Source organism: Centropristis striata, chromosome 12 (assembly GCF_030273125.1).
Source record: "Centropristis striata isolate RG_2023a ecotype Rhode Island chromosome 12, C.striata_1.0, whole genome shotgun sequence".
NCBI lineage: Eukaryota > Metazoa > Chordata > Actinopteri > Perciformes > Serranidae > Centropristis > Centropristis striata.
The window spans coordinates 12,179,465-12,199,544 of NC_081528.1; the positions used below are offsets into that span (position 1 = coordinate 12,179,465).

At 38.9% G+C, this 20,080-nt stretch overlaps 1 protein-coding gene across 1 annotated transcript in view; it reads left to right on the forward strand.

The window, feature by feature from the left end:
- The window catches only part of fstl5 (follistatin-like 5), a 210,628-nt gene that overhangs the window by 29,997 nt on the left and 160,551 nt on the right, over nucleotides 1–20,080 (forward strand). Inside the window, exon 3 of the mRNA XM_059345975.1 lies at nucleotides 8,637–8,667. Within this exon, the coding sequence (XP_059201958.1) occupies nucleotides 8,637–8,667 (31 nt within the window). The remainder of the gene's footprint in view (nucleotides 1–8,636; nucleotides 8,668–20,080) is intronic.

Below are 20,080 nucleotides of genomic sequence, written 5' to 3' on the forward strand. Positions count from 1 at the left end.
AGTTGTATAGGTTAAACACAAATTTTCACAATTTAGTCTGTTTATGTTGGTCTCATTATGGAGTTTAATGATTGTGTGAAAGCTGTCGCTGGCTTTTTTTTCAGACTTTGCTCATTTTTACAGCTCATATGTTCGGGTGGTGAAGGTGTACAGTAAGGTGGCTGGAGGGTGTTGCAGCCACTAGTTGTCTCCAGGATATGCTCTGTGCGCTTCACAGCAGTCGTGTTTACTGCAGCAAATTTACACACTAAAACTATATAACAGCCACAATCTTACTTAATGATAAATGCAGAGTACAAGAAGATATTATTGAAAACTCAAGCTCTGTTCTGCAAACCTTTAAAGCTATTTGAAGTGATTTTCTACAATCGCTGATGATAATTTCATCAGTTACCATAAACTCCGGCCCTCTCCTCTGCGCTCCGGGGGTCGGGGAATGGGATGGTGAGAATATTGATTCATTATTGATGAAATATTAAGTAGACTGTGATTTAAGATTTGAGTTCACTCATGACTTTAACCACTGAAGGTGCTTATGGCATATTTAGGGCTCACTACAAGTGCGAACAAATAACACTGCTGATTTTAATGCTAATAGATCAATAACAAACATTTGATATTAAGTGAAATATAATGTATGAGAGGCGTCATGATAAAAATTGGGCTCAATGCACCACTTTAAGAGCCAATTTCTTCTGTGTCCAAAATTTAGAGTTTACTTCAAGGTGTACCCATCAAGTTTTAATTTATAAATTAAAACTTTGCATGGGAAGTGGTGTATGGCCATATCACCATATGTCCATGTACAGTTTGGCATTGCTCCACTGTTTTCTTCATTCTTTGTTCTACAAACCTAGCTATGGACTAAGCAGAAGCACGAAAAAATAAGCTTTCTAGATTTCAGTGTCTCACGTTTTCATGTTTTAAAGTGAATGCTGGTTGATGAAATACATCTTTCCTTATCCTGTGTTCACGCCTTAAGGTCTTGGATTTTGGAGGTAGATCGAGCATTTGGGTCTCATCAAGTGTAACTGATCTAGGCAGAGAAGTGTCCTGGTGCCAGAGTTATATTTCAACTATGATAAATTCAGAATTTGCTTCAAAAATATATCCTTGCATTATTGTAGTGGCTTGTTGACATCCAACAAAAGAGAAACTAAGACACAGACCTTACAGGTATCTTTCTTTGTCTTGACTTCAAAATTTGAATTTCAATTCCAGCTTGTGTTTTAATATATTTTCCCCCCACAAAACAATCCTAAGTATCCCTGCTTTCACAATACTGTCTGTTGTGCTGCGTTGAGACTGTACTGTGTGCATTTTATTTTAATGCCATGTAATTTGAATGAAGCAGGCATACATTCTTAAAGAGGGTTTAGTTCAAGCAATGGCAAATTTTGAAGTTGATGGAAATTGTGCTAAAATAGTGCTTTCCCTTCTTTTGTATCAAGCGATATATTATCTCCAAGTTTTAGCTTTCTTTCAGTTTATTGGCCTGGTTTGGAAGCAGACTGACTTTAATAATTAAAGTAATGTACGTCCACATGTAGTGGGAATTCCACAAGGGAAGCTACAAAGATGATGTATGTGCTTTTCCACTCCAATGAAATTAATGCGCCTGCCGCTGTGATTACATCGCAGAGGAATGTCATTACAGCATCTGCATACCATTACAATTCATCCTGTGAGAGGACAGAGGTAAACTCCGCTCATCTATCCGCCTGTCAGAAGAGGCTGTGAAAAATTTACAGCTCTTTGGTGAGAAATGGCCACATTGCAAAGCCCTTTCTCCAAAATATGTCAGCGGCCTGTTTTGTTGCCTGGAGGATTTTCTCCTCTGTCGGCTAGATTGCAAAGAGGCTCGGGTCATCCACTTGTCAATACAGCTGAGTGAGCAGCGTTAAAGAACAGTTGTTTCAAAATGAGATATCCACAGATTGTAGAAAAGCAATATCAAGTTTCTGAACATGGGTTACTGCTCAAAATCTGGTGGTACCTTTGCTTACTAAGGAAAGTAGGTTCTCAAAGTCTCTAATTAGAAAACGGCAGCAATTAAAGGCTTCTTTAACACTCTGAACTCTTGTGTTTTTTTCTCTTTTTACATTTTGGAAGTAAAGTAGTTACGAGGGTGACTTGAGCCACTGAAGTTCCAAAAAAAACATAAGTTGCTGCTTGTGATGTTTTTGAGGGGAGACCGGTCTGTTATTTCTGTTAAATGACTGTCAGAATGTTCAAATTCCACTGATAATGCCCGTTTTCACAGTATTTTTCTCCAATGAACGGTGTATTTTTGGTATGTTTTTTAAAGAAAACATACTTCAGAGGGTTACAATCTAATTTCAGCCATATATTTGAATAAATTCCTCTTACATTCATCTTTTATGGAACATGACAGTACAAAAACAACAGTCATTTTCCTAAATGACATATTTGCATTAATGTCCACATCTGCACATTCAGAGGAATGTGCTGAACGTCCTTTGAGCTCACCAACACAAGCTGTGCTTCACTGGCTGTGGCCGTGTTAATGCTATGCCTTTTCCTATTGCTTTGAAGGACAGTGTTTGACAAGGGTAACGGGATCGGCTACGACCTTTATAAGCTTTCCCTCACAAAGACTTCAATCACCAGGAGGCACTCGGCCATAAACAGCTGGTCACATGCTCTACCCATAATTCCCATGGTATTGTTTCAGAAATTCAATGTGAAATCCTCCACATGGGGTCAGGGATAGGACACAGATGCTGGGCCACCAGAATCCAGTCCTAATTATAATTCACCAGAATAGGAATACCACTCAAAGTTACGGTTGTAAAGCTTCTATTACATGGAGATTTTATTTCATACAGCCTTATTTCACTTGAGCACGATGAGTTTCACTGTAAGAGTGATGGAGAGAAATTTGTGGAATAGCGGCCGGACTCGCTCGACATGAGGGACAAAATCAAATTCTGAGAGTTTGTCACTCTGACATCAAGCTGTTATGTCAGGACAAACAAAATGGAGGCAAGGACAACTGTGTGCAAAGCCCCATCCATCCAGCACTGGCTTGGCCACATGGCAAATCTAGATTAACAGGGGATAAGCAAAGAGAGAGAGAGGGCGTGGGAGGGGGCCGGGCAAATGAGATTGAGATAAAGAGACGTGGAACGGGAGAAATAACAAGAATAAAATGTCAAATTTACTTAATCTTAATGTACAGTAGCTCCAGTTAAAGCTGCAATAGACAATCTTTGGCTTAAGTGTGACTGCTGCCAGCATTATTTCCTCCCTCCTCCTCCTCTGCTGGTCAGTTTTAGCCCCAACCCTTGTCACTCATCTTGATGAGCTGTCTACTTTCAAATGGCAGCCAGCCGGAGGCTGAGGTAACCAGCTTCTGTAAAGTCTCCAAAGGGGCCGATGAAGCAGACGCTGTATGGAGCCAATCTGCTCTAACAATAACAAGATGTCGATGTCTGTGCTGGTGTTAAACTGTGTTTTTCAAAGCCAGTTCCGCTGCATGCTTGTCTTTGCTGTTCATTGGCTTACTTCTGTTGTCATTGATATCATGTTTTACAGTCAATTAAAGGGTCTGCATTTGTGTTGGCAGGGCCAGAATAGGACTCATTTTCATCCTGGGTGTTTCATGCCTCATACCAGCCCACTTCAGCCAAAAAAACATTTTACAGGAAATATGTAATTATAGCCTTACATTGTAAGTCCACTATGGTGGTCTATAATGTCATTATTCAATTTTAATTTCAGTGGTGTTAGCACTCTTGCCTCAAAGCAAGAGGGTCGCCGGTTCGACTCCGGCCTGCGGCTCTTTTGTGTGGACTTTGCATGTTCTCACTGGGTACTCCGGCTTCCTCCCACAGTCCAAAAACATGCACTTTGGTTAAATTGGTGACTCTAAATTGAGGTGTGAATGAGAGTGTGGTTGTCTGTCTCTATGTGTCAGCCCTGTGATAGTCTGTCCAAGGTGTAGCCCGCCTCTCGCCCAATGTCAGCTGGGATTGGCCCCAGCCCCCGCAACCCGAGTGCGGATAAGCGGCTATGGATAATGACAAAACAACAAAAGTGTTCTGATCATCTTTAACATTAAACAACAGGAGGTGGAAACACACCTTAGTCATGGGAAGTGCCCCAAAGTGCTGCCTGCGTCCTTTCTGCACCCATGTTAACTATTGATCAGTCAGACAAGAGTGTGGCTTGTGAATTTTGGCAATAGTTTCGGTGTTTTGTCTATTTCTTCGATAGCAAACCTGGCAATAAAACACACTAATAATCTATAAAATGGATATATTATGTACAATATAAATTATCTGATTCTCATAAAGGGGTCACACAGTGGTGTAATGATTAACACTTCGAGGATTCAAATCCGGCTTTGCTTGTGTGTGGATCTTGCATGTTTCTTCCTGTGTCAGTGTGGGTTCTCACAGGGTACTCTGGCTTCCTCCCACAGTCTAAAAACATGCACTTAGGTTAAATTGGTGACTCTAAATTGCCCGTAGGTGTGAATGAGAGCGTGAATGGTTGTTCGTCTCGCAAACCTAGTTATTTTGCTGGGCTGGTGCTGGAGCTGGTTCATAGTTGGTTCAACTTGCGCACTGCCTCAGAAGCTGTTTGCTTTTTTTCGGAATTGTCTCCGCTCTCCACCACTATAATAACAATGGCAGACTACATTGTCTTTTTACAAATGTTGCTCATGGTTTTGCGAGCCTGCGTTGGCATCCAAACACGACTGGTACAACACAGTTGTTCTACTCGTCTTGAATGCTATGGAGGGCGATTACGTTCTTATTAACACTGAACATTATATGACTTAAGTGATTCGTTGGTGCCACTCTGGAAGCAGTTTTCCTGGCCCAGAGCTGGTTCTTTGTCAGGCCTGTGATAGACTGGCGACCTGTCCAGGGTGTACCCCGCCTCTCGCCCAGTGTCAGCTGGGATTGGCTCCAGCCCCCACCTGACTGAAAGAATGAATGATTGTGACAAAAGATTAAACATGCATCCTGTGCTTCCCAATGCTTTTGATTTACCTTTCACTCTCCCCTGCTGTGAGTTTACATTTTTACCTTCCACATGATAAATTTCAAAATCTGCCCTTCCACTGCGTTTATGAGAAATAGCCTAGTTGTTTGTGATTGTATTTCTTAAATTATGAACTTGTGTCACATACTTGTCAGCTTCATGGCGCCTCTGCCTCCTGTCTGAACCTGCCTCCTGTGTAATGCGACAGCCTATAACGGATGGGTAGTCGACTGAAACCTGCCATTAAATGGGCCATTGGCTAAATTATTTAGCATGAACTGGAGTATTGATAAGCTCCAACGTTAATGGTTCTTTTGTCTGTAATTTTTTACATTTTGGGTTAAAACTATAACCATTCCCACAGTCTACACGATCAAATTATAAAGCGACACTGTCACCCGCCACCCAGTTACAAAGTCATCTACTCTGAAATCTTCCATGTTTTTGCTTCTCCAATCGCGGGTTGTTGCCTGTTGCACAAGTTCAACCTTTTTGCCAGGTGCCTTACATTTTCTTTTTTCATTCTGAGCCCAACTGTCACATTGAAGTGAATGAGGCAGCTCAGTTGTTTTTCACCCTGCACTATCGCTCTGTACTAAAAGACAGATTCAGCCTTGCTGATAGGGCGTTGTACTGTAAATTGTACGCTCTTGTCATACAGGTATGTTGCAATTTGCAGTTATATGTTTCAGGTTGAAGTGTACTTGGAAGTTGATGGTGTGGAGGAGTGAAGGATGTGAGATCTGAAGCAGCAGAAGGAGAGGAAAAAGGGGGGAAGTGTGGAGGGAGAGGTGTGTAGAGATAAAGGCAGAGAGAGCAGAGAGATGTGGGCGGTCAGCCAGCTCGCTGTGACAGGGCCAGATGAACCACGGGCTGTACAGCTGGGTGCTTCATCGTCCCCAGAGTCTCAGGGCAGCAGAGACAGGCCTGCGAGCAGCCCTGGGGAAATCACTCTCCTCAAACAAATGAAGTGTGAACACTGTCTGCCATATGCAAATAAGCCCCATTTGATATCTTCCCTACCTGTAGTGCAATTCTAAATGTCACCTCCTCCAGAGGGTGGGGGGATGGGAGTAATGTCAGTGAGCCACAGGTGCTTTTTGTGATTTGTCCCTACCGGGTCGCTAGTCAGCAGTGTTTAGTCAAATATCCAGATCATGATGTTTAACTTGGTTGTCGATTAGTTTCACAGTAATATCGCTTATTTAAAGCTGACAGTGTAGCCAGCTTTACACCAGAGGGAAAAAGTCCAGATTAAAATCATCCAACATTAAATTGTTGTGACTGGTCATAAATTTGCCTCTGAATATGACAAGGTTCATTACAAACATACACAACCACTATTAATGTTTGTATTCATTTTAGTGCTGGAATAAAAAAAAAAAAAAAGTAAAGACAGAGGATGCAAGCTTGGAGTCTCATTCTCAGGTCGTCATATACTGACATTAAATACTGGTGTCAATGAACTATTGTTCTCCATAACCACATACTGCACCTTTAACTGACAAATTGATTGACATAAATCTAAAGTAATTTATGAACAAAAATGCAAACATATTAGCTTGGAGAGTTTTCATGTTTCTCTGTTCTATATTGTTGTGATTCTGTGTAGGACCTGCAATTTCTACCATATATACTGACATTTGATGGTATGCTTAATCAATCAGTTTATCGGAAAGTTAATTACGAGCCCTAAAGATTTACCCAGAAGGGAATTATTGCTTTTCTGGAAGTGTTTTATGGGCAGTTGTTTCTTGATGCTTTAAGATTTATTATAACTGACATGGCAGTATTTTGTTGTCACCTTTCAGCTGCAGTGCATAAACACCAACAGTTTTATTTAGAGAACACATTACATTCAACTCAGGACTTGTTTTAAGTGTATTATTGCTCATCTGGGTGTTATTGCCTTTTATAAGGGTCTCATTAGCAACAGCAGCAATTAATGAGTGAACAGACTCACTACAGTCTTAAATGAAAATATGAAAAGGACAATATGGAGAAAACGGCACAGATAGTAACCAAAAAAGTAATTTTTTTTGTGAGATCTCTTAGATACAATTACCCATATATGTGCAAAATACTTTAAATACATTGCATACTTTAGTATTTGATTTAGAATTAAATAAAGCATATTTCAGTTATAAAATACACAGTATGCATATTCTCTGTGCAAACACAGGGATTCTGTAATCTGCTATTTTCAGTAGGCAGCCAGGGACCACTGTTCATTATTGATTGTAGACCTGTTGCATAATGCATCTTCTCCATAACACCACCGTGCTGGAGCTGCTAGAGAGTCTGAATTTCCTGTACAAGAGCGAGAAGGATGAGCTATGCAGATTCCACTGTAGAGAAATCAAATATTTATGCCTCTTTCTTTCGTATTCATGGTTTTTGTGGAGGGCAGCTATTCAGAATAGTAGTCCTGATAACAGCGTTTTCTACCACCATCATCACTATGCATGCTGTAAATGCAGCTCATTTTATAGTGCACCTACTCAAGGGGTCATGGTTATTTGCTTCTATACTTTAGAAGCAAATAATTTACTTCTAATTAGAAGGAGAAAAATATTAAGTTAGAATTCAATAATGTCCTTAAATAATCCTAAAATATAAACAATGGGAAAAATACTGCCTTCAACTGAATCTTAAATTCTCATAATGAACATGGCTGGAATTATATGCTTTTCTTACAGTTCTACTCTATCACTATGTACTGATATTCTTTGAGATTTGATATTATGATTTAATTCGATTTGTGTTTACTTTTCCAACGCTAGACCATGGGGAAAAACTTGAATGGTACACTTCTACAGCCTGAGGCATATTTCTAAAAACAGTGCACAGCACGTCAGTCAGTCTTTCTGACGGATTTCAGCAGCATCATACGTAAACTGCATAGAAAAGTGGGAAATGAAATGTTCATGTAGAATGAACAGTCTATGTCCTTCCACCTTCTTTTTGACAAAAAAATGAAGCAAATTTGAATGACATCAACTCAGGAATTGAAAAAAATCAACTCAAGAGCAAATTAAGATACTTAATTGAATGTTTTTTCCACTCCCAACAGTGACCATCTGTCTTGCCCTTCTATCTTGCACTTCTATCTCTGCTCTTAATGTTTTACAATTTTCTTTAAAAGGGGTTGTATTCTTTTAATTGACATTCATTCAGTTTTTCATGCAATGCTTGTAATATCCTTTTGTGTATGAAATGTTAATGCACATATTGAAACCATCAGGGATGTGACTGTGTGTAACTAGCTGAAAGGTTTATCATTGTGCATGTAATTGAGGCAAATTACCACTTAATGTAATGGCACGTTAATGTATGACTTATCAGTGCATCGTTAATTGCCATTCAAACAGAGCACAATACATTTTGTTAAACTAGTTCTCTCAGAGTGAAATCCTTGGACCTTAACGTCACACCTGCACTGAAATATGATATCAGTTTGCAAAGAGAGGTGGCTAATGCATTAAGTGGTCTGAAGAATACAATTTCTATGGTACAAGCAGGATTTCACTCCCTTAGCTAAATGGAAACACATTGTTGATCTTGTGGTTTATCATAACTCTGATCTTGTCTCCCTTTTCTTTTTGCTCTTGTTCCTGCAGGATGGGATCCCTGAAAGCTTGAGGATAAAGGGTGAGTTTTCATTTCTCATTCCTTTCTCTCCAGCGACATGCAATTTACACAACTAGAGTTGTAAATGATGCAGGTTAGGTGTAGGGTTATTGTCTGATGGAGGCCACAGTGTGGCTTAAGCACATCTGTTGTAGGATCTTTTGTACTACCCATGGTGTAAAGGATTTATGAGTTTTCTTTTTTTAATAGAAAGCAGCAGAAAACAACAGATACAGAGAGCACCACTAACAAAAAGCTCCACTCTAGGAAACCCATTAGGAGCACAGCACTCTATCGTCTCCTCTTTCTGGCTCAGTGTGAAGTTCTCACCAGATAACCATATTATCAAACACAGTCAACCAACCACGCTCTGGTGCAAACATTTGCCGTGGTGATCTCTCTTGGTTTTCACTGAACCAGGTACTTTTAAACGCTAGATAGAAACAGCAAAAACCAAGTTTGCCACATAGGAATTCACCAGCCGCTGACACATGTTTGCAGAGATACACCTTGTTTCATGCCAGATTCATGTGTTGTAGTGGAACATGTATGACAGAGCTTGTACAGACATAGGAAAACACTGCTGTGGTTCATGCTGTTTAACCCCTCAACATCAATATCATATCATCTCCTCAGCTTCAGTAGGGGTAGTGGTCCACAGCAGGGGTGTGGAACAAGTCACGGGAGCGGGGAAGAGATCCAGCTCAACTATGGTTTTTAACGGAAGCTACAAAAGATATACTGTATGTCCACCTTCTGCTGCTACAGCATACTTTGTATTAGTTTAGCTACAGTGTAGTTGCAAGAAATAGAAGTTTTGGTAACGCTTTATATTAAGGTCCTTGTAATAACCATTAATTAACAAGTAATAAGGCCCTTGTAAGTCCTTACAAGATGCTTATTAACATTATTGTGTGTTTATAAGCTTATATAAGTGTTAATAATGGCATTACAAACACCCATGACCCACCCATTATGTCTTTGCCATGCCTTTATTAATCTTATTTTGTTTGCTTATTGATATTAAAATATACTTTATTGCTCATCTATTATAAGTTAACTATAAGTTAACTATGCTTTTTGCAACTACCGGATCTAAAGCGAGAACAATGCCTTATTACTTGTTAATTAATGGTTATTAAAGACCTTATTATAAAGCGTTACCGAAGTTTTTTTCCAATAGACTTCAGTAAGTCTGTAATATGGATCTGAATGAAGGTTTTGTGCTTTGGATCATTTTTAATACATTCCAGTATCTTAGTAACTCATAACATTAATACCGACAAGAGAAGTTCAACTCTCAGCTTTTACAAAAACATGTTGTACTGTCAAGATTCAGCTACGTAAACGTAAGTAAAACTAAAAATATAAACGTCAGAAAATTCAGTCAGCAATTTTTTCGGATTGGCTCAGTCCTAATTGCAGTTATAATAACCTAATTGCCTGCACAGATATACTGATAATGTTCACATCTGAGAAACTGTAACCTGTGATTTAAGAAAAAACTTTTTAAACAATTATAAAATAACAATTAAAATTGTTTTAGCTTCAATTTACATCTTTTTATATCTACAGTTAATGTCTCATTAGGTCTCAAGCTAAACTTTTCAAATTATTCATTCCCAGTTGGTAAATACCTGGCATATTTAACATGAGCTCGGCAGTTTTAACTGGTTTTCCTGTCCAATTATTGGAAAAACACTGATCATTGTTAAGTGTCTATTGGTTTGACAAATCAAACAATTTCAAAATGTCACTTTGGACACCGGGAAATTGTGATGAACGTTTTCACTATTAACTGTCAATTAAAAAAAAAAAAAAAAAAAGAATCAATAGTTAGATTAATGTAAAGAGAAAATATCCATTAGTTGCAGCTGTAGTTGGCACCATTAAGCACAACAGCTTAATCTCCCAGTATGTCACAGGCCGGTGTGGGTGCATTAATGCGCTATGGTCCTCATGCTGTTTGACAGATGCATCTCATCTGTCAACCTGCCACCTTTCTAATGTCTTCTCCGTCTCCTCTAAACAAGAGTCAATGTCAGGCAAAAGGTGATGCTGCTGCCCAACATGTCTGCCACTAAGTGTTTGAAAGGGCCGCTAAATGGACGTCTCCCCATTTTTCTTCACCGGGGAAGGTCGAAGCAGTAATTGTAGAGGGTGCATTACCATAAAGGGCGGCCCCAGCTGTCTGCTGTGATTCACTTTAATGCGCCAAGTTCTGTAAGCCGAGAGGGGAGATCTCACTTTGGCCAGTTTTCAGCAAACTCATTTCCAGCCCCGATAACGAGAAGGCGAGCGGACTGTAGAGAAAATCATAAATAATTCAAGCATCACCCCGTACATTGGAGGCTTCTCATTATTACGAAACTGAGGTCAATTTAGCGTTAAAACTTCAATTTTACAAGCTACGTCACCATCTACATCTCCAATGGACATCCAGCGAGCCAAAATGAGAGGAGACACAGGAGCAGCTGAGCAGAGTTCACTGACCCACTTAATATTTACAAAAAGGCGCAAAAAAATCCTGGTAGAGAGAAGGTGGGGATTCAGTCCAAGTTTTTATTACTGCTGCAGAATACATTGATTACAGTTCTGTCTATAACCTAAAGCAAAACCACAAGTCACAAATCTTTTTAAAAATGTGCCCGGATGTGCTAAGGATTTCTTTATGTACTTTGCTCCTTTTTTGTGAATAATAAAGAAAACCCTGGTCCTGTACCTAAATATACACACATAGACGTTTGAATGTGTTCATATTATCTGCAATATTCCTTCCCCTGTGATTGATTGGCGACCTGTCCAGGGAGCTCCAGTATTTCACCTAATGTGTGCTGCAACCCTGAACAGGATGAGCAGTTTAGAAAATGGATGGATGGATATTATATTCCTACATTTAGTGCACATGAGAAAACAAAAAAAACAAAAAAAAATTATAGACTGGGGGAATGCGGCGGCCTATAAACTTTAACTGAATGTCAGCACGGAAGAGACAAAGACAGACAAATGCCAGCCGTTTTCCAGGATGCTCTGTAATTGGAGTCCCAGAACGAGCATGCCCCAATAACTGAGCTTGTTATGCAGGCTGCAGCAAGACCTTGGGCTGCCGGTGAAATGCAATTTTACGGAATAAATAGACTGATTTAGCAATATGAAATACCTGATGGAACTTTGTGAGATAATCGTACCTTCCTCATTACATGTAAAAAGTGTCAGCGGTGGCAACACTACTATGAGGGATGACATGGGCTGGCCTGGTGTGCAAACAAGAGACTACCATTTGGTTTGTTTACGGTCGTGTTCAGTGCAGCAAACCCCTGTTTAGATTAACAAATGACAAGTTATTCTTGTTCTGCATATATCAGGCTAAAGGAAGATTATTCAGAAATCAAGAAAACAGTTTTGAATTTATGTTCCTTTTTACCTCTTAAACTCTGTCCTTGGCAAACTCTCTGTATTCCAGAGGCTGAAGAAGGCTCTTTTTGGGAAGGGGACCCTGACCTCTGACATCAAGATAGCTAAATGAAAAGGGTATTATGTTTACCCACAAGTCTCTCCTTTACAGGCTTTGTAGCTTTGGTCATGCAGTACAAGTGTTATTTTGGCATAATATTGCATATGAATATTTCAGCCTACTGGGGTCCTAAACAGTCCTGGAATTGCATAACTTGTAAGTCCACATAGCAGCTCACCTCAGTGTACAAAATGAACTGCCTCATGAAACGTTATAAATACAAACTTAGAGCAATGAAATGATGGATGAAAAGAAGTAATAGCCATCCACTCGCTAATTCTTACAGAAATCTACAAATACAAAAATGTTTTTATACCAAATAACTGTGCTGATTTTTTAAAATTGTGTTCTTCAAAGATTTAGGTCGCTTTCACAACCCAAGGCTGTTTGGTTAGTTCAAATCAGAGTGAAATTGATACATTTAGTTCGTTTTGTTTCACAGTGCAGAAATGTAAACTGACCAAATGAAACAAAAAGAGGCAGTGAAGAATATAAACACAGAAATACACAAAGCAAATTGGAACCGATCACAAAGCGAGTACCATTAAATTTACCGGTCATAACCTGCTCTGGTGTTTTGACCAAACTAATCTGGAGAGAAACGTTCAGAACAAGCTCCTGTTGAGGCTTCGGGTCATCAATAACGCGTTGATCCATTATTTCCACAGAAAATGTGCTGCGATCAGACAGCTGTATAATCAGAGAAGGTGATCCTTGATGCGCTCCTACCACAATCTGCTCTTTTTAGCAATATGCTGATAATTCTGCAATGAAAATGAGCTTGACCTCAGTGGCAGCCTACAGAATGAAACTTAAGGACACTAATGTCATCTATATGCTATTATCTGTGTACAGCTCACAAAATGCCCGCGCAGGTATCCTACAATCCTCTGCGTGTTGGTTCATTTCCTTTAATTGTGTTGGATTCTGGTCGGATTACGTTCACAGTGCACTCGAATTGCACTAGAGATTTTGAAACGTTTTGAATGTTTCAAAATTTTGAACGTAGTTTTGAAACGGACCGAGACCCTCTCACAAGTGGTCTCAGACTGGTTGTTTTGGTGCACACCAGGGTACGATTGGAGCATTCACAAGCAACCAAACCTACCATAACAAGGATTTAACCGCACCAGAGTTCGATTCAAACAGACTAAACTTTAGGCTGTGAAAGCACCCTAAGTCAAGTGGTCTAGTTAATCTAGCACCAAATCTGTGTAGCAAACAGTATCAACCAAAAGTTTTGTGAAACAGCTTGTGTAACATAAATCAGCATAAGAATGGCCTGCTTATCAGAAGGTTCTCAGCCCTTAAACACTTTAAACTTTAAAATTGTCGCCTAACTAAACATGATGTTTATTACAGATTTCTAACTACCAAAACTTGACAAACAGTGCAGAGCTGCATCTCTAATTAATTTTAAGGTTCCAAGCTTTCAGATGATGTACAACACTTCTGTATAGCAATTACTGTTGACCTGCTACCTCCCCCTAAAGCAAAAGACAAAAATGGGTCTTTAGTAGTGTGGGGTTAAGCAGAAGAGGTTAATTAGGGTTGTTCTACTTTCTGTGTATTCTTAAAATGTTGGGACTAAAACTACGGATCACATTTTTTTTAAGTATACGACAGACCATTATTCTTAATCAAAACAACATGGAAACCAGCATAAATTAAAAATGTTTTTTAATAAATAAATGACTTTTTAGATTAATCTCTGCAGGTATGGTGGAACACGGTGACACATTAGAAACGGCACATTGCCTACATCTGGAGACGCTCTCCCTAATCTGCTTTGGAGAGAGATTGAGCAGGTTTGTCGGCTCACACCTGTCCAGTGGACGGTGCCAAAGCAGTCTAACCTCATCACTTCAATACAAAACATATTTGTGTTCACATCACTGCAGCTGATTGCTCAATGACGTTTTGAGTGCATACTAATGACAGTGAGGTGAAACAACTTCACAAATGTGACATCCTCCATGCTGTTTTATTGTTTTTCACAGGAATGTAATTTACTTTTCGGTGACAATACCATCGTTATGAAAAAAGTGTATAACTACAATTTTGTTTCATGAATATTCTTGACTTTAACAGGGTTTTTTTGCAACTTTTGTTTAAAGTTCATTTTTATTGAGTTTGGTGGTTCTGAAGGAGAAACATTTTTGTTTCGGTCTCAAAACAAGATTTGTAAAGCTGTTGGTTTACTGAATCAATTTAAGAACACTTTCTGACATTCTTGCCATCTTTTGTAGCTCTCTCCTGTGAGAATCTTAAGTTGTGATTCCTCGTTTTTGCTTTAACTTTGCTGTACACACGTCCTCTGCACATATCAACACCCTGAAGGTATGTTGACGTCAAGGGGAGACAAAAGTGAAGCCAATGCAGCAGTGCTTTATACGTGCATTCCTTCTAATGGCGCTGGCTTCAAAAAGAAGTATATAGAAACCAATGAGAAAATTACATACTTTTCACTTGATTTATCACCTCAGTAAATATTTCCCTAATGAGGTTTTAGTCTGAATAACTACTTTCAAGTCTTCTTCATACAGCATGATGTTTATTTTATAAATGATGCTCCTATGCAAAATAGAAGGTAAACCAAGCTATGCATTGGGGCTTGTGATTGACAGGTCACGATGATGGTGAAATGTAATGATGGTGTCTTGTTCAGCATTTATTTGTGCTAAAAAGCACTCTAGGAAGTCAGCTGTTCTGTTTTTCCAATAAGTATATTTTGTTTTAACGTTTTTTATTCACAAGCCAGAATAATCATCCCAATAAATATCATGGTTCATGTGAATAAGGGATGCATTAGTGTTAAATAGTAACTCAGCATACTCCTTCCCAGCTCCAAATACCATCACTTCTAGCTCCAAAAAAACATGATGGCAATGGCCAAACTCAAGGTTTCAAACACCTGCCCACAGCATACTTTGGTTAGTATAAGGAAAATCTTGCATTTTAATCAAATTTCTCATAACACAGTAAAGGGCAAAGACTTTTTCAAGCATGCAAATATGGCCAGTAAAGAAAGATTTCCCCACAGACAGACTTCAATATCACTCTTAAATAACAATCGAAAATCCCAGACTATCCCCACTGGTATGCTTCAGTCTTTTGAACTCTACACAAGAGCAAACATCTTGTTTTGTTGCCTTGCGCCAATGTTTATGTTTCCCTAATCTATGTCGTCTCCTATTCTTTCAAATACTGACATAATATATTAATTTGTATGCATAACAGCTGCCTTCCCCCCACCAGACCCTAGACCATAGCAGAAGCACATTTGAATAATTCAGTGGCTGCAAACACCAAGCTCTAAATTGTATATTAATTCTAAAATTACACACCACCCCCTGGGCCCGGGGTACACTTTTAATAACTCGTCACAGACGTACAGAAGAGCGGTGCATGTTGCCTTGCACTTTTCTTACACAGAATTATTGGAAGACTCCCTGTTGTTTCATCTAGCCTTTCACTTTTTTGTTACAATTTAATTTGTAATAGCTTTCATACAGTAGGTCTTAATCAAGAAACTGTAATTTCACAGAGTGCGCAGTCTGTTTCTGGGCAGGGAGAGAAGTCGTCTTTAAAGAGAGGCTGTGGGACTGCACTGCACCATCTGCTTATGAGCACTGCTGACAGGCTTAGATGAGTTGCCGAGTTAAAAAAGAAAGAAGATCCTATAGGATTTTCCTTTAGAATTCCCACAGGACTTCTCTGGCTAGCTTTACAGGCCACTTATGCTCCTTGACCCATTAAGCCATAAGAGGACAGTTGTGTCTGGCCTAAATACTTTACAGTACAACTCTGTCACCTCCTCAGGGGACAAAGCCGGCTATACCTTTCATGGTCACACTGCACTTCAAAAAGCATTAGTCTGTGTTTGAACTAAAGGTCTCCACACTCAGTTTTAAATTGTTGCTCATATCTATTTTTTTTGTGTGCGGATGAGTGTCCAAATCCTTGGATATAGCTCCTAAGTTATCTGGTAGCAATGTGACCTGACAATGATCTCAATAACATAATATGACATTACTTTTGGATGTCTACCTGTCTTTCTCCAATTGTATAGAAATAATCATCCACTAAGTTGTGTTTAATAAAGGCCACTGATCTCTGAATGATGCTTAGTTATTGCCTAAATGGAAAACCATAAACCTTTAATTTATACCACATGATTTCATGATGACTTCTGTGATAGTTAATGAATGCGTGTTAAGGACAGTAATGAGTTGAGGTAAGTTAAGGCAAAGTTTAGGAGAAAATTTGCAATAAAACAGCAAATTTAGCATATATGTACACTACATGTATATGACTCATATACTTTAGGAACTTTTAAAGATCTTATGACAGAGAACATGTATTTTACAATGGACTAGAGCTCAAAATATAAATAGTTATTGTTAAAAATGTGCTCCTGCATTTGTGTTCCAATAAGGCTAATCACACTGTGTTCATAGCAGATGGTGATTTCTAAAATGTTTTAATTGGTGACCACTTGGTGACTTATTTAAAAACTTCTATGGTAAATTAAAAGGTTATGATATGGCAATGTTGTGTTCACAACTTGTTCCAGCCCTCCCTTGAGAGACCTTTTGAGACACTTTGATGATTCTTCCTTAGAAAAAGGTGTTGAGTCCAAAAACACTGCACTGAAAATAATCACAGAGGGGCGCTCTGTGTGGGCGTGTTGTTATAGTTACTGGTGAGAAGATAAAATACAATCTAAGAACCCCGGTTCAAGTGATTACATCCTTGAGTTTGAAGGCTTGTCACACTTATCAGTCTATGATAATTTAAGATTTCATACCTATGGAAACTTACTTACTTTATCCTCCAGCCCACTGGGAAAAAATAGAATGTGGCTGTTTATGTTATAAGCATTAAAAGGAGACTATGGTGGTTTTCAAAATCCATAAATGTTATTCCTTTGGTCAAAAACAGTTCAAATATGTTAATATTAATATTATGAACTACTCTGCAAAATCCCCCCCCCAAAAAAAGGTAAATTGAACACTGACTCTCATTTTTAGTCATTTTTCTAATATTACTGATACTTGTGTTGTTATATATCATATTATTATTGTTACTGCCACTATTACTGATATTACAATGTCGATTCTATTATATTCACTCCCATTAGTACTGTCATTAGTCACAGATATCATTATAGTGTTAGTCCTGCTATTGTTGGTGCTGTGCATCTCTGTCTCTCTCTCTCTTCTCTGTTAACAAGATTTCCAATCTAAATGAAAGAGTTGGTCGTCTGTCAATACCACCTAAAACGACCCATATGAGCGTTACGCTGGTACAAAAAACGGGCAAACAGCAGACTTTCATCCAGGACAACGGGGTGTGTGTCCCATGTAAAAACAGAAGTAAACAGCTTTCTAATCAACTTCAACTTTTTCAGTATCGGTGGTTTGTAGCCTAAATTCACTGAAACTGCAGCTTTTTTGACAACCGAGACCTGTACGTGTACATATAATGATGTGTGCTATTTTTAGAACACTCTGCAAACACTCATAGGACTTGTTATGGGTGTTATTGACATGGTCTGTTCTGTCGTTTAGGTTGGAGGAAAAAAAAGGCTGAAGTTTGTCTGAATTTAGGCTACAGAACCACTGAGCTTGGTTTAGAAACAAAAAACTTCTTGGTTAGGAGTTAAAAAAGAGAGAGTTTAAACAGTAAATAAATGCACATTAATCCGGAAGTGAAGAAGTTATGAGGATGACATGACTACTGGAAGTTACGTAAAAACGTATGCACGGAAGTTAAATTATGTCTGAATCACATTGTTCACTGTTTTCAAATGGGACATGAAAGAGGTTCTCCAGAGTTTGTTTGACCCATCCACCTGAAGTGCAACTTTTGTGCTTTATACTCCGCATCTGCGTCATTTTCAACAACAGCAAGTCCTCCAACATAAAGGGCAGAAGAGATCATGTGTCAGTACCTCGGCGCGGTTCGCGGGCCCTCTGTACACCGGCATGTTCTAAAAATACACACGTACGGTCTGCGGTTGTAAAAAAAAAAAAAGACTGCAGTTTCTGTCAATTTATGTTGTAAAACTACTGACATTAGTTTAAGGGAAAAAAAACTTCTGGTAAGGTGGTATAAAAGACAGTTTTGTGGAGACACAGAAAGCTCTAAACCCAAAAGCATGAATCAGTGTCCAAAAAACAAAGTTTATTTAAAGCAGCAAACAACTTAGGCAGCAAACAAAAAGCGAACTAAACTGAGGGAGAGAGGCCAAAAAATCCTCTAGCAGAAGTCACAGGAAAGACACAGGCAGCGCAAAACAATACTGGCAAGACAAGAGCAGGGCTTGTGGCATGACGATCTGACAGAGGGTGAATGAGAATGGGTAGTATTTGAATGGGAAACTGATGAGGATAATGAGGGCCAGGTGTGGAAGTGGGCGGGGAAGCACAGGTGAGGGGAATGAAGTGATTGCAGGGGAGCTGCAGTCCAGTTCCAATCAGTTCCAGATTGGAACTGGAAGGCTCTTTTGAAGTCTGAACAGTCACAAATCACATGAAATACGATTTTTCAGACGCTCTGATGCCGTTACTATAGCAACCTGTCAGATCAATAATGTGGCCCAGTCTGAACAGAGCCACTTGCTAAAAACAGTGTGGACAGTCAGCCCTAAGAATCGGATTTGAGTCGGAATCTGATTTGAATCAGATTTGCCTGCAGTCTGAACGCAGCCTAATGCTGGGCTTACACCAAACGATTTTCCCAGTCCCAGACAAAAAACTAAAAGTCTTTAGTAAATCTAGGAGTCTTACTGGAGTCACAGCGCGCTCCCGTCATCCCGATCGTTAAGTGTAAGATAGTAATCTGCGCTGTTTCTTATCAGTCTTTTCCTAGTCTTTGGTTTGCGATCATATCAAACATGTTTGATATTATCGCAAGTCGCAGTGACGTAACACAATCAACAACCAATAGATGAGCGGTTCCAGACCGGCAGTAAAACCACTTATCATCACAGTATCATCACAATAATGTTAGTAAGCTCAGTCCTAAATACAAATATAGAGATGTAATATATTTACGGCCACAAGCGGGATTTTGGGGGCGCTGTTTCTTAGTAAAGAGAACAGTAAGCAGAGCCAGTTAAAATGTATACATAAATAAGTAATAAATAATTGATGATGAATGTGTGATTAACTAAATGAAAGTTGATAGAGCTGATAGTATAATTATTCAATTAAACAAATTATAATTAAATAAGACATAAATGTATATCATTAATTCTTTTCTACAGTTTCCTTTCCTTTATTCTTCCTTATATCTATTTTTACTGTAAAATAGTCAACTTTTCAGAAAAACAGAAATCCTTTTTCAGCTTTGTGAGGGCATCTTCTCTTCTTTTTTTTTTCTTTTTTTCAACACAAACCACTGCGCACACAAAAATTGCATGGTAGGTAAAAAATGCTAAAGGAAATCTAGTTGTAGTCTTGTAAATAGTGACCCTGCAAGATTCACAGTCTTTGTAGAATCTCAGTCTGAGACTAGGCTGGGACTAAAAACTCTTAACACTTGTCTTTAGATGTGAGCAGGTGTGAGCTGATAGTCTTGCAGGAGTCTTTCCAAATCTTTTCAAAGTCTTCTGGTGTATAGGTAGCATTAGTGACAGGCAGATGAACAGGTGATAACAAACAAAAAGAGTCCCCAAGCAGGCGATCCCGTGACAAGTTTAAACAGTAAATAAATGTATATGAATTCCGGAAATGAAGAAGTTACAAGGGTCACGTTAGAGATGGGTGGATGAAGCATTGTGAAGCTTTTGAGGCTTCTTCCTGATTGTATCGAAAAACATCTAGTGGTCAGCTGCAATTATAGCAGCCACAAACTTCCAAATGATTGACACATCTTATTGATAGCAATAAAATCAGTCCTATGCAGCGGTGT